The sequence below is a fragment of the Chaetura pelagica genome, unplaced genomic scaffold (assembly GCF_000747805.2).
Source record: "Chaetura pelagica isolate M959 unplaced genomic scaffold, ChaPel_1.0 scaffold17, whole genome shotgun sequence".
Lineage (NCBI taxonomy): Eukaryota > Metazoa > Chordata > Aves > Apodiformes > Apodidae > Chaetura > Chaetura pelagica.
Window position 1 is genome coordinate 643,571 of NW_009970726.1, and position 16,341 is coordinate 659,911.

The 16,341-nt window shown below is 35.3% G+C and overlaps 1 protein-coding gene across 1 annotated transcript in view; it reads left to right on the top strand.

The window, feature by feature from the left end:
- Window positions 1–16,341, top strand: part of MALRD1 (MAM and LDL receptor class A domain containing 1) — a 199,103-nt gene that overhangs the window by 153,839 nt on the left and 28,923 nt on the right. Inside the window, exons 34-35 of the mRNA XM_010007011.1 lie at window positions 3,739–3,864; window positions 4,531–4,597. Coding sequence (XP_010005313.1) covers window positions 3,739–3,864; window positions 4,531–4,597 — 193 coding nt within the window. The remainder of the gene's footprint in view (window positions 1–3,738; window positions 3,865–4,530; window positions 4,598–16,341) is intronic.

Consider the following 16,341-nt stretch of genomic DNA (forward strand, 5'->3'; position numbering starts at 1 on the left):
GAAAAGTTCAGTTTAGGAATTACTGGCACCTTCTATTTTATGTGTGCCATACCCCTTAGCAATTTCATTCAAGTGTAACAATAGACAGTAAAAAATCTTCTGGCTTCAGAGTTCAGGAATTCGTCAGAGAACATATTAGTCTGGAATAAAGACCAGTTGTCAAAATGCATCTTGTGTCTTGCAGAGATTAAGTATAAAATCCAAAAGAAGGCCAGGACAAAGAAAAAAATACCAGAAAAATGCATTAGTCAGAGCTCTACTAAAACCACAATTTCTACCACAGAAATGTTTTTCTGCATGACTTCAAGATTCCTGCAGGCAGAATTTCCCATGGAGCTCACTCAGTAGTTAGGTTGTACACTATTATCTTAATATTGCTTTATACCTACTAATGCGGATTTTATTACTTGCTGCTTTTAACAAGAAAATCTTGGAACTGTTTTCCAGTTACAGGTGTTCTACATAACCAGCCCTCTTCTTGGTCTCAATTTTAGTGAAGGCCACATTATCTTTAAATCAGATTTGTATATACATATATTTAATTGCCTGATTACAATACTAAGGGTGTAAAGCAAAAATGTTAGTACCAATGGGTACTAACATTAGTGGTGTGGTTAGTACCACAGCATCTATCTGAAGTGCTAATAGCAATGAATAAAAAAATATTTCTCAGTTCATTGTAGGGCACCAAACTGTATCTGTTGTAGTCTTGGTAAGTCCAAAATACGTAGTAAATATTAAAAACTGTATACTTTCCAAGGGGCTATAATATTTTTATCTGTTCTGGAGATGTAACTTGTACCTCGAAAATTAATTTAAGCAAAAAGCTGGTATTTTCACTTTCATGTCTTCACTGTTTTGAATACCTCCATTTGATGTCTTTATCCCAAAAACACTTGAAGACCTCTATGAAAGTGAAGAAAAGCTAACTGGAGAAATTTGAAGCTACTTATAACTGTAACACTAATGAATGATACAAGAAAATATATACAATTATATACAGATATATTCAGGTATGGGCAAAAGCCTCTCGCCTCCCCCCACCCCAGCAACTCCCACAGCACTTCCCTGAACTGGGAAGAGTCCCGAGGAATCCCGGAGATGCTGCTGGAGAAAGCAGAGAGTTATGGGGGTCAGGAGATCTCGAGCCTAAGGGTCGACGGTGATGGATGAACAGAGTCCTCCCTGGACACCGGCCATGGACGGAAGAGAAGGGGAGAAGAAGAAGGAAGGAAGTTGTCTTCTGTGATCTCTGACCTTCCTCTGAGCTTACGTAGATATATGGAATGGAATATCTTTGGCCAATTTTGCTGTCTGTCTAACTCAGCCTCCTATGGGGGGGTCACAAGTCTCCCCATAGTGTCTGAGCCGGCAGAGTGCAGGTGCGGCCTTGAAGCCTCAGTAGTTGGAAAAACATTCCACTGTCTTATCAGCCTAGCAGAACACACTGTTGCTAGTTACAAGAGAGCTTACTGAAGGAAAAAAAAACCAGTAAAAAGAAAAATTGGCTTCATCCTGGCTCAAACCAGGACACTATGTTATTTTTTAAATGTGCTATTAACGTTCTTTACCTCTGCATCAGTAACTTAGTGTAATTGTTGTTTCTGTCTTAAACACTGGATCTGTGCAAAGTATTCAGCAGACAGATCCATTTCTGTGATTGTCCCATCTGTAAGTGGTATAGAAATCTCAGTGCAATAAATTTGTTCAAGGTAAAGAGACATGTCAAAATCATCTTGATTATTATTTTGATAAGTGGACCAAAAATATTTTTTCTCTTTTATCCTTGGGTATGAGTCCAGTGGCCAGTCCAGGACTAGGGGAAGAAACAAAAGGCTAAATGACACTTTCTGTTCTTACCACAACCCTCAATGCAAGTGAGAACTCAGGAACTGAATCTCTGTATTAGTCATAATACATATGACAAACCATAAGTAGTAGTCTCTAGCCACATATTTTACAGCATTCTCAAAATACACATGCAGGTGAAAAACGTCTAAAGCACACACAGAAAAATATCTTTTATGCCAAATTTCCAAGTTTGTTCTCATTTAAGTCCTAATCTGAACATGTAATTACATTTACAGGTTGAGCACTTGTGTGCAAATGACCACTTCACAGAACTGGTTCAAATACCATTGGGATAGCATCTCCCAAATTCCAAATGGGATCCAGGATTTGGATCTGATAGCACACAAAATAAGTATGAGATTATTGCTTGGCTAGGAAAATGCAGTAGAACTGTCTGTTACTTTCTGGAAAGCTGACAATCATAAGAGATAGATGGTACAATATGGTAGAAAAGTGCAGTGATGATGTAACCTGCTGGGTTTTTTCAATCTGCCACAGCCTGTTCCAGCAGACTAAGTTGTCTTGTTTTTGTTCTGCTGTCACTACCAGCAAATTCCCCCCTCAGTATCAAGACTTCTCCAGTCAATTGAAAAGGCTTTGATATAAGCACAAATTCAGAACAGCATGGAGATAATTTAAATTAGTTCTCATAGAGGTTAATTGAAATTGGAAACAAAGGCAATATCCTCTTTAGAGTTGCTAGTATTATTCTGCAGATATTTCTGAAGACGTCAGTAAATGGTCAGTGCATGTAATTAAAAGGTTCGATCCCACAAAGCCTTACTCACATGAGTAGTTTCGTAATTCTGAAATAATATAAAAACTGGAAAGATCAAAAATGGGAAAGATTTGACTCCATTATTGTGGTCTAAATTAAATTGCAATGTTTTAAATTTAGCACACTCTTGTAGTCCATATAGGTCAGTGATTTAAATTATATCTAAGGGTGGAACCGATAACTCCTACAACAGCAGGAGGCTTGTTGCCATGTACACAGGCATCTTGAACCCAGGAGCAGGTAATTATGAAATTTAGATGTGGCAGTGTGGTATTTTTAATTTTCTGAGATTCTTTCTCTCACGCTAAACTCTGAAGCTACTGTGAATACATCTAATTCTGCTAGAGTCGGAAGAGTTACTTCTGATTTTCATTAGTCTAATGATGAGAGATTTTATCTTATATTTCCTAAAAAATAGTTTAAGGTAACATATGAGGACATTGTGTGAAATAAAATGACAAAATGGTGTTAGAGTGTAGAGGAGTCTACAGGACAATCAGGTACATCTTGTAGATCAGTGAGTCAGGAATAATTCATTACTGGAAGGCTTATGTGTTTCTAGAAAGCTTTTCCCTTCATAATTTTTCTGGACAAACAGAAAATATAATTGAATGCCCAAGAATGAAAAAGTTGTGCAAGTTTAGATTTTTTCAGTATAGTATTTCTCTATTTTTCATATGTTAACTCTCTCTTAGTATTTGATTTCTTTTAATAGAAAGAAACTATACTATGTCAATTTTTTTGTTTAAAAATTAATTCCACGATTTTAAGACTAGGTTATGAATGAGAGTTGATAACATTTTGTAATCCTTTTTGGTGGGTTTCCAATGGAATTTTGCAGCTTATTCTGTCAACGTTTTAAGTAAATACACCCTCCTCTTCACAGTTATAACCTGGGAAAATCCAGCTTCTGTAACATCTGTGCTCTGTGTTTGTTTACTTATTTATCTACTCAATAATAAAGTTGTATGCCTTTGAAGATGAAAGCTTGTAGAGGTCACACAGATGCAAGTTTATATACCATAGAATGAATGAAGCTTCCTGGTAGTTTTTGAACTGTGAGAGAAATAAATATCCTGATAGTAACTACTATGTTATTTTTGTTTCAGCCATTAGAGACTGTTTTGATGGTTCTTTGTTATGTGCACCAACTAATCAGTGTATAGCACTCTCCCAGCGTTGCGATGGCATTGCAGACTGTGTTGATTTCAGCCTTGATGAGTCCAGCTGTTCAGGTACTTTGTTTTGCATAAAAATATCATTTGAAACAAAAGAGTACTGTAATTTCCTACTGAATCTTTAGGCAGTCCTTGAACTTGACTGAAATCCCTTTGCTAAAACTTAATAAAAATACATCAGGTATGAATTTTTCTGAAGAAAGTGTGAAACAGATAAAATAGTGAAGAAAAGATGGAAAATAATATGATTAGTTAAGATATTTACAAGGGGTGTTTCTTAAGCTACAAATAAGTTTTTAAAAAGCCCCTCTAGTATTCTGCTAAGGTACTCTCTTGATTTTAGCTAATTGAATTACTCATTTAAGTTAATCCATATTTCTGAGTTAGCAGGACGTTTTGTTTGGGTTTTTTTTCAAGTTAAACACTAATCAAGATTAGAAAATAAAACAAAATATAAAGCATTTGTTTTAGCAGAGTATATTTCCCATAATATTCAAGTTTGGTTTTCAATAGGGAATTGAAGGAGTAAGGTAAGGAGAGGCCAATAATACACATCCAATCTGAATCAGATTCTCATTAACCAAAAATTTTGGAAGTTTTTGGAAGTACCAAGCACCCAAAATGCCTGGCGTGAATTTTCTACTATTTTGAAAATCAGACAATTATATGTATAATAACAAGTGAGGAAGTTTTAAATTACCATTTTGACGTTTATGTTTGCAGTTTGTCCTGAAGAATATTGCAAAAATGGAGGAAAATGTATCATCAAAAATGATATTCCGCTATGCCAGTAAGTTTCACTGGGGATTGATTTGTGCTTGAAGTTGGGGAAAAGATACTGTTGAAAGAGTTGTTTTGTTCCCAAGGAACTGAAATGTCAGTCAATAGAGGTGTATTTTAAAAGTGTATGTGTGTCTACAGTATTTTTATTTACAGTTAAACCACATTTTGAGTAGAATTTTCTCTAATTTTCATCTATAATGACATTACATGTCAGCCTGACATGTTAAGTTTTCTGTGCCTCAAGTTTCACATGAGTATTTAACACAGGCTTCTATGAAAAATGTTGCCTGAAATGCAGCAGGTGAAGTGTACTTCAGACAAGATTTACAGCAGGCCATGCCCTCATCTTTACCTGAATTTGTTATGTATTTCTCTTATAATGTTATTTTAGGCATATATTTGGAGAAAGAAGGTAGCTTTTTCCAGTTACGCTATAAAAGGGATTAAACATATGTTTGCATTTTTCTAGAAAAGCTCTATGTTGAAAAAGAAATAATTTATACAATTCTTATGGGGACTGTACAAGGCAACAGAATTTGTGTCAGGCTATCTGAAGGGATGAGTTTACACAAAATATCACTCTGTTTCCCATTGAGAAGTTAGAGGAGAATTTTTAAAGTGCAAAAACCAGGTTATACGTTATCACACTTTGTCCTTCTTGTGCTTTGGTGTGTCTTGCCAAAGAATCTGCTGAATTACTAAAATTATTATTTTATCAAAGTATCTGTTTTAATCAAGACCAGACAGGTCTTTACTATTTGAAGAAATGTGATAACTAACATACTCAAAAATTACAAGCTCTTTCATATAAAGAAGTTTTCAATTTCATTAAGCTAGCTGTTTCAAAACTTCAAAACTGTGTTGGTGTAGAAGGTTGCTCTCATTTCTGTTCCTGCTGTTGAAAGCAGCTTTTCTTAGCTGGTGCGTAATGACTGTAGTAACATCAGTGACATGCCACAGTATTTTAAAATGTGACGGTTGCTATGGTGGTGGATTTTCTCACTGAGAGTTTGAGCAAATGCAAAGCACTGGTGCTTTGCAGGTGATAGTCAACTTCCTACTTGAATGGAACACAGCCTGATGTCTGTCCTGATCCTCCCTGGTGTTTGACTTCTGAGTTACATTTGAAAGCCATTTGCACTTGCTTTTCCTGTTTGGCCAGAACAATACTTGGGGCACATATCAAATCTGTTCACCTTGTTCCTGCTACTTGGGTATCCCCTTTCGCAGCCACACTAGGTGGAGCTTTAGTCTGAAATGCTTATGGCCACAGAATTTTACTCCTATTGTCGAGACTAAGGTCCCTCCTGTGGTGGATGTGCAGCCACGGGGCTAGAGCTGGAGACCAGCTACTGTGGCTGCACACGCAAATCATTATAATTTCAGGAATAATGGCTAGATTTTTTGCAGTTTAAATAGTCTGATTTTGAAATTGTTCTTTAATTATGTTTGTACTTTCCCCAGTTCTTTGTGCAGTATTTTTTGTGTTTTATATTTTTTAAGTGAGACCTCTGGAAACTTCCCCGTAGTAACTAGTGATAGAACAAAAGGAAATGGGGTCAAGTTGCCCCAGGGGAGGTTCAGATTGGATACTAGGAAAAAATTCTTCACAGAAAGAGTGGTGAGGCATTGGAACGGGCTGCCCAGGGAGGATGTGGAGGGAGGCACCGTCCCTGGAGGTGTTCAAAAAACTGGTAGACATGGCGTTTCAGGAGATGATTTAGTGGTTGGGGGTTGTGGGGCAGATGCTTGGACTTGATGATCTTGAAGGTCTTTTCCAACCTTGACAATTCTATGAAACACCAGAATAGAATATTGATGAGAACAAGGAAGCTGCAAAAAGTGTGTTTCTAACACAGAAATAGAAAGGTGAGGCTTCAAAGATTGTACTACTGCTGAAAAAACTCCTGAGAATGGAAAAAAAGTATTTTACCAGATGGATAATACATAATACTAACTCTCATACCAGCTAAACAAGGTTAATACCATCACATTTAAAATGTCCTAAATATCATATATAATAAACATAATCCTTTTATTGCATACAAACATTTCTATGTAATATAGCAAATTTCAGACTCATACTAAGGAGTATAATGAGAGTACTTTTATAATTATGTGAGCTGTAAGAAGTCTCCATTCTTGAACAGAAAATGTAAGTTCATTCACTAGCCTTTAATTAAACAATCGTATTATAAATTAGAAGTACATCTTCATTAAACACTTCTTAAATTACATTGAATATGTACCATCTAGATAACTGAGCTATGGAGATAAGAAGTTCAAGGGGTCATTATACATAGATAACTAATTAAGGTTATCTTTGTAGTTGTGTATCTAGATGCTGATTTGGCCCAAAGTATGGAAGCTGAATTATTTGCTTTGCTTTATATGATAAAAGTAAAAAATATTCTTTCTCTTTTTTTTTTTCTTTCTTTTAGAAAATAATATATTTTACAAGGTAATAAGTAATTTAGATTTTGCTTATTCTACTTAAAAAAAATACAGGCTATTTGCTCCTCTATTTTTTATTCTCTCCACATTTTTAAACTGAGCTATTATTATAACCACAAATGGTCTGTTTTAATATGCAAATAAAGTATTTTCTCCCCAGTGGTGCGATAAGAAATGGTATTTCACACAAATAAAAAAGGGAAAAAACTTATGGTAAACACAATACATTTTTTAGGAGAAATCCTACAGGGTGGCATGAATCTTTAAATAAGGCCATAATAGCCATGCTCAATACCTTTTCCGCTGAAGTATTGTATGTGTTAAAGGAGATAAATTTAGAAATTCCACATCCTCTCTGAGCAATGTCTTCCTGTGAGGTATGTAGGGGATTGGTTCTAAACATCTAACTTGGATGTATTCTTACAAGCACAGTTTTGCTAGATTTTTAAGGAATGATGGTGGTAGTTATCTTTAAAAACTAAACATAGGGGGAATTGCTTAACATCACACAGTATGTCATGAAAATGTGGTGATAATGATATTCTCACCTAAGAATATAAAATGTTTGGAAGTACCTAGATTGTGATAAGATGGAAATGCAAAGCCTGGAGACTAGCAATATAGACACATTCAATTCATGACTAAAGAGAGTTTATAGTGGGAGATAGCAATTTCCATTTCAACTGTTTGTTCTGTTGCTCTCAGAGATTCTCACCTCAGTTACAGGGAGTACTGCTGACGTAGTAATAAAAATGAATAAGTATCCTAGTAAAATACATACTAGACAAAATAATAAAATAAATAATAAAATAAAATAGACATTGTAACATAAATAAAATAATAAATATTAAAAAGTAAAAAAGAAAGGATATGGCAAATGTGTCTAACAATTTTACGTACCACATTACATCAAAATAAATCAGTTTTACCTAGTGAGAACCTTTCCACTGAGCAAATTATAAATTATTTCTCTACAAATGGATACACTATCTATCTTTTTCTAGCTAAAAGCCGTAACTTCAGCCTTTGGATTTTTCTCCCTTTTTGCAGATAATAGTATAATCCTGAGGTCAGCTTCTTATCACACCGGAGCCAGCAGCTTCATGAAATTTGCAGCTCCTAAAAATGATGAAAAAAAAGCCAAAAAACATTTATCTGAATCAAACCTAATCAAATATATAGGGCAGTTTGGCACCATCTCCAGTGAGGCAGCAAGATACTGTGAAGTTTACTTGTGAGTGGTCTTTTTCAGTTTCTTTATTGTAAAACTAAAATAAGGTTGTCTCTTTATAAAGTTTGACTGCACATAATTGAAAGCCAGATGTTTTACTCAATTAAACAAATAGGACTGAACAGATCCAAAGCTTGGTTTCACAACAAATATTTCTGATCATGTTTTTGAAAAATATCTAGCACCAGATTCAAATGTAAATCAGACTTTCTCACTTAACTCTTGAAATGTGGTCCTTTTTTCTGTATAGAAAACTAAAGCTCAAGACACCTGTAAAACTGGAAATGAACCAAGTAGCTGTTAGTCTTTCTCTGTCTTCCTGAAGTGAAATACTTCTCTGAGATGTGGACCCTCTCACCCACTGCTACAATCTAACTATCACTCATAATGGATAGGCAGAGTTTAGATACAGCCCATTGGTAATGCTGGAAAGCGAACTGTGACCTAGAAATTTTCCAGTTGTCTCTTTATAATACCTTTGCTGTGTGGAGGCATTTTCACCTGTATACAAAAATAGCAAGAAATTTCTGGGACAACCTCTAAAACAAAGAGACTGATTAACATTATGTACATCTTTTTCTTGCAAGTTTTTGGAGTTGAGACGATCCAAGACTTAGCTTTTGGAATAAAAGTAACTGCATGTTTCCTTTCAAAAGGTTAATCTAGTACATTATCAACTTCATTACACCTTTACAGATCAGAGTGGGAATTATATTTAGAGACTGATAAAAATAATTGATGTTTTAATACAAAGATATTTTAAGGTCACTGGGAAGGTTGCAGGCAAATAAGTATAACTTAGCAGACACAGTTAAAATTACTTGGGCATATAAGAATGCTAAGGGAAAATTTTTTCTTCTCAGCTGTATTTCCTCTCCCTACAAAACTTAGTATCAGTAGCACTTAAGAAGCTAAAGGCATTCATCCTCTCTGATTGTTATCCTATATTTCTATTTTAAATTTCAGTTCAATCTTTAAAAAGAGTCAAAGTGAACTGAGGTAACTACAATGTGTAGGAAACCATGGTAAGGTTGTTTTTTATTAAGTGCAGTGCACCTTTACCTCTGAATGACTTACACCCAGAACTATAAGCATTATTACATTTATAATTCAGGAGATAGGTCTGTCTGCAATAGGGGCAAGCTTAGGATCTGGGAATCATAGAATCATAGAATCTTAGGGGCTGGAAGGGACCTCGAAAGATCATCTAGTCCAACCCCCCTGCCAGAGCAGGGTCACCTAGAGTACATCACACAGGAACGCATCCAGGTGGGTTTTGAATGTCTCCAGTGAAGGAGACTCCACAACCTCCCTGGGCAGTCTGTTCCAGTGCTCTGTCACTCTTACAGTAAAAAAATTTTTTCGGATATTCACCTTAAACCTCCTATGCTCCAATTTACACCCATTACCCCTTGTCCTATCACTGGTCATCACTGAAACTGTATCTGTAAGAGAGGATGCTTGTTGAGTGACAATATGATAGATCTTTATGTGGGAGAATGTTGATTAATGTTGGATATTGAATGTTTGCCAAAGTATGAAAGGCTCCCTGAAGGGTTATTCCTACAAACTCCAGATGCTGAAAAGCAGGAAACATAGATTAAAAGCCTCAAATCACAACAGTTTTTCTTTTTGCTTTATTCAAACAGGAAAGAATATCTGTAAAATGATAAATATTTCTCAAAAGACAGAAAAATAGGGAACAACTGAAGAATTACATGGCAGTGAAGGAAGTATTAAAAAAAAGGCTGTGAAAGATTCTTGTTCTACAGCCCCCTCTCTTTCACATACAGGTGGCCATCTTTTGTTCACAGAAATTTAAAGACATCTTTGGGAATGTCTATTTATAAGCACTTAAGTTACTTTACATGTTTTGGATTGTACAAAATCAAATAATAATTAACACAGCCCAAGTTCAGATGTCTTACTTAGCTTGAGTAACAATCTTCATTCATATTTAGGTGTCCTGGCTTCAACTGAAACTAAGAGACAATACTTGGTGTGAAACCCAGTATTCTCATACCCTAAGATTATGTCCACCTGTCTGCATATCAAAACTTCATTGCCTAGAAGCAGCTCACCACTAGAGCCCTCTCTGTAGGAGGTAACTGGAGGATACTAGTTGGGCATATCTAATAAAATACAAAACGTATCATAAAAGTTGTAAGGGAGACTTTTGGAAAACATATATGCTTTCAAGTGTGTTGATAAAAGTTTTAGTTTCACTACAGTGAGGAAGATTGTGATGCAGATATTTCTGTGCTGAGGATTGCAGGAGAGATGGGGATGGTGGAGGTATGTATCTGAGAACCTGTGTTATTGTGTAAGTTGTGAATGAAAGACATACACTTTCTATTCTGTACTATCTACATCCTGATATATGCCCCACTCATTCTGATCCACTAGACGCCCTGGTGTCACAATGTTCTTAAGATATCAAATGGTTTCAATTTTCGCTCTTTTTCAGCCAATGTGAATTTAAGTCTCCAAGAGTGATACCCTTTGTGCTGTTGCTAGGTGGCTAAAGGATAGCCTAAAAGCAGCAAATTCTACTAAATTAAGAACTTTTGAACTTTCCTTGCCAACTGTCACAGTGTTGACTGATCTGGAAAAGTTCATGCATTTTAATTTTAAACACACATACAAACATTGAGGATTTTTCTCAGTGCTTTGAAGGATTTTTTCATGTTTGCTGTTGCTCTAACCAGCTATTAGGCTACATCTCTAAGAAGGAAGCAGTAACTATGTACTATTCCCACACAGATTCTTGTATGTCCTTTAGGGAAAAAGTACATATACACCTAAGCTATAACATTTTATCTGCATCTGGTCTGCAACTCATATTTTCAATGTACAGAAATATTTTCCTTCTAAAAATATATATGGGGTTGTAAGATATATGTGAACTTTGAAATATCTTTTAAAGTCTGTCAAGTTAATGTATTTCATGCAAGAGTTACAGTATGAATGTCAACACCAGAGTTACAGAAAGTATAAACATCAGTCAGCAAGCTAGACTTCAGAATTCAGTAAACTGCAGGACACGGTTTCTTTTTCTTTGTTTTTAAATGGTGGAGGTAAGAAAGGTTTGGATTTAAGTGAATTATTTCTTTATGAATGAGAAAACTAACTGGGCAGGATGCATGATATTTTATCCTAATCTGTTTATTTGAAGGATGTGTGCTTTGGTATCAGCAGATTAGATAACAAATTATCATATGGTTTCCTAGCTGTGAAGTCCCTGGTGGAACTAAGCCATGTCTTAACTCACCCTCTGTGTGGCCACATAGAAGCCAGAACTGTGGTGATGCTTTCTGTGATCAGTGAGAAAAGACTGTCAAGAAACCACCTGGCTTCTCAGTTTTTATCTCTAGTTCTGTACATAATTAGAGCATCTTGGAAGGTGTATAAATTCCTTGGATGGATTTCAGGTATCAACTGTGTATAAACATGTACCTTGCACCTAGGCTAACCCTTGACAAGTGTCTTTGTTGGAAAAGAAAACAGTATTGGAGCCAACATGTGATGATGGCTTCTTTAATGTAAGCACTGGGTGAGATTATATGGTAAGAGTTGTCTAAATTCTAACGTCAAGTGTTTAAGCTCTGGGTCATTAATTTAGTATATTAGAAAATTATTTTTTACTGCTTCATGAATTTCTTTGTTTCCACTTAGAATTATTCCATTTTCTACTTTAATCCTTTTGCCATTCATCCTTATTAACTATTGTGCTTTCCATTGATGAAATTCCTGCTCAACTGAGTCTAGTGGCAAAAGTGCAAATAGAAAATTTTGCTTACGGTTGTAAAATGAAGCTAACGAGATAACTCCCTAGAGTTAAATGGAGGCTGGTTTATGTAGTTCTTGCATGCTTGAGGTTCTTACAGAAGATACTGATAGTGCGTCTTTGCATGGCTTGAAGCTGAAGAATACATTTTTTAAGCAGTGCCACACAGCATTGAATATCCTAATGTTTTCACAGACCAGAATTCTAGTTTATGAATAGTTTTTTCTCTTCTGGAAACTGTTTTCAGATTTTAGGTACTTTTTGCAAATCACTGTTTTTTTTATCAGGTGAATGGTTCGATTTGTATTGTAGTCTATTAAATAAATAAATAAGTAAACCAGCAGTTTTTTAAATCATACTTTACTAACAGACTTTCATAGGTGGAAAAAAGCTTTTATTTGCTTTTCTTTTCTTTATCCCTTCTATAAATTAATACTTTATTAATGTGAAATTTCCTTGAGAGATTGATCTCCTAAAACATGGTTAATATTTCAGTGTGTGGAAAATTTTGTGTTTACAAAGTCATAGAAAGCCATGAAGATTACCCTCCTATCACTTTTGCTCCTAGAGTTGAAGATGAGGTGATTTGGCAGAACGTATTTTGAGGCTACACAGCAGCTATTTATTATTACAGCTCTAGTGTTTTAATAGGCATCTTACCAAATTTTTCTCCATTTGTTTGGGCTTCCCTTGTGCTAATGGCAAAGTCTATCAGTATGTTTTTTGTAATAAGATCAGCAAACAGCCACAGACTGAGAAGGTTTTACTTAATGTAAGTAGCTGGGAATTTTTCTTATTGATCATAAAATAGTAGAGGAAAGCTTAAAATGTGCATACAGCTGTATAACCAATAAAACAAACTAGATTATACCAGTATAGTAAGTATACTTAATTTAGCTTTTGTATCTCTATATATAGATACAGATAATGCTTCTACAGATATCTTTCTAATATTTGTGCCTTTAGAATACTTTTAAGCCTGCTCTTACTACAAACAACAAGATAATTTCAAATCCTGGATGCTAATCCAGTGTGTAATACGGACATCATGGCCTGTCCCCTGCCCAGGGCACAAAGACAACAATAGATTTTCTGTATTTTAACAGGTTTTGCCCCCTTGTCAACGTTTAGAGCACAATTTGACAAAACCCTTTATACTTACTGAACAGAAAGTAAGTATCTCTTTCAAATAGCTTCATTCTAAATGAAACAAGGACTGAGCACAGGAAGGAAGGAGTATATCCTTTTCTTATAAATCCAGAGAATCAAAGCATAGCACAATAATCTTGCCTTTGACATTTGAGCTTCTTGTACAACCTTTTCATGTTCAGTCTCAAGACTTCTTTTTTAATAACTTATGTTTTTTCCACTAGTATGAAGTTCTCACAGCTGGCATTGCATATGAAAATTGAAGCAAATACTTGGGTAAATTTTGAAGGCCATTTTCATTTGAATACTTTTTCATATAATGGTGAAGAATGTACAAGTATTCCCAAAAAATGCAAAGCAGTGAACTGTAAAATTCCTTTGTAAAGGCAGGCTAAACTGCAACTGTCAAAGCTTGCTAATGACATTTCAGAAGTACACGTGCTACAATAGTAATAAAAATGAAACTGTACCCCTTTTTCAGACTGGCTCAAGGAACTATTTTATAGTTCAGAAGGTCTTTGGGAAAAACAAAACAAGCAAACAAACAATCCCAGGAACAAAAAAAAAAATTAAAAAAATAAAATAAATAAAAAATTCCAGCCACAACCTTTGTTAATGCCATGGGTGTAACAATTTGCATGCAACTTATAGAATACTCAGGTTGGAATATTATTTCTTAATTAGACAGGGAGATTTTACCCTAATACTGTAAATTCTTATTTGCTTAGACTTTGCTAAATATACATGATGGAATAAGGTCTCCCTGGAGAAGAGAAGGCTCTGAAGAGGCCTTATAGCAGTCTTCCAGTACCTGAAGGGGGCCTACAGGAAAGCTGGAGAGGGACTTTTTACTGCTTTTTGTCGTGATAGGATGAGGGGGAATGGTTTTACACTGGAAGAGTGTAGATTTAGGTTAGATGTTAGGAAGAAATTTATTCCAAGGTGTGCTGAGATGCTGGGACAGGTTTTCTAAGAATGTCATGGCTGTCCCCTCCCTGGATGTGTTCAAGGCCAGGTTGGGTGGGGCTTTGAGCAACTTGGTCTGATGGGAGGTGTCCCTGACAATGTAGGGGGGTTGGAACTCGATGGTCTTTAAGGTCCCTTCCAACCCTAGCCATTATGTGATGATTCTATGATTCTATTAATTCAAAATTAGTTAGAAAAATGATCCTTTTTTCTCCTTTCACTACCCCACTGTCTCCCAAGGACAGACGAATGAAAATGAGAATTGTGTTTGTGTTAGTCTTGCTCAAATTGTCAAAACAAGGAATCTGTTGGGTTTTTTTGTTTTGACTTGGTTTTTTTCACTAGAATAATAAACATATTAAAGTTATCTGGTGGAAAGTAGAAATTTCAACAAAATATTCTGCCAAAAGCTATCCAGTCAGAAAAAGTGTCTATGAAGTTATTTCTGAGGGAAAATATCATAGAATCATCTATCCCATCTAATCTATCAAAAATGTCTGCAATAATTAGGAACAAAAAATACTTGTTTTCATTCTTAACATTTCTGGGGTTTTTCTTGGTTATAAATTGTAAGGAAATAAATCCAGTCAAGATTCACTGTTCTCAGTACGAGCCTGAGCTATCACTGCACAAACACATCAGAAACATGTGATATTACATGATGAAGGGAAGAGGTTCTCGAGGGTTATAGCACTTTTTCAACATCTGAAAAATAACTATCTTGTGAATGAAATTATGTTGTCATTACAAAGTATTTCCACACAGTAGTCCAAAGCAGCCTCCCTTCTCTTGATACCAAACACAGAAGTTGTCAGAACAGTCATCTGTGACTCATATTCTGGTGCATCATCAACAAAACAGGAAGCATAGAAAAAAATGTCAAATAACATTTATTTGGTGGTTAAAATAATTATTGAAGCTAAGTATTCAGACCAGTGCCAGTGTATATATTCCTCATGACTAAATTCACTCTTCTGCAACAAAGAACCCACATGGAAGGTTTCTTGCTGATGCCCTAAAAAGGGCAGCTCAAGCAGTAGTTTCAGACACAACCTCATGAAGCCTGGCAGGAAAGATGGCTGAACCTGTAAAAAAACAAATATTTGAAGTAAGAATTCTAACACCACAGAAAAAAGTGCTTGCTCAACTTTGCACTTACTGTGCATATCCATTCATTCTCCTCTGTGAGGGTATAAAACTAGTCCTGAGAATAAAGTACTAGTCTGGAATTGAAGATTTCTGAGTTATGCATGGGCAGCTCCCCTAATGAAAGGTCTTTGAAAGCACACAAGCAATTTAAAAGCCCACATCCTAACTACCTTCAAGAGGCTTTTTCATGCGATATTGCTTAAGTATTAATAAAATTTACCCTTTTCCTCTCTGTGACTGACTTCTTCATCAGCAAAGAGCTCATAGCAGTGCTCTCTCTCTTCCAGCCCTTTTGGTGTGTTTGTTTCAAGCTTTTCATGGCAGGGACTCTTTGGAGTTTTCTTTGCCGTGATGAAATGGAACCCAGATAAAATAACAAACACAGAAACTGCATTAGTAATATTTAAGTACATAAACAGATGTTAAGGTTCTACATACTCTTTTGAGTACCCTGAGAAGTCTGCAAAACTGTTTCTGAAAAAATCCTATTATAAAAATGAAAAACCATATTACAAGTTCTTGCAGAACACTTGGATATTATTACGTGATTATTTTAAAAAGTTTAAAACAGAATTAATAAACACTTTTGCTATTTGTTGTTATGTTGTTTGTTGTTGTTTTTTAATATTAATGAGGTTTCTGGAAGACTAGTGTCAGAGTAAGAGAGTAAGGCAACAATAGATGTACATAACAGCTTGATGAATAAACTCTCCAAGACTTGAGTAATGAAGTACTAGAATCTGGTTAAGACTATTCAGGAAAGATTATTTTCAGTGATGTACTAAATCGAAACTGGAATTGCTTATTCTACTCTAGTTAGCTATCACTGGAGATTTTACCCTTATGTTCATAATGTTTTATAGTATGTGCAGGAGTAAATCAGATATCCTTAGGCTAAACAACAGTCAGTATATCTACATCTTAAATTTCTATTCACTTTTTCTATGTACATGTTAGTTTATGTGTTTATTTCTCTTTCCTTAGGGCTGACTATGAGCTAAATTCTTTGTAGGGA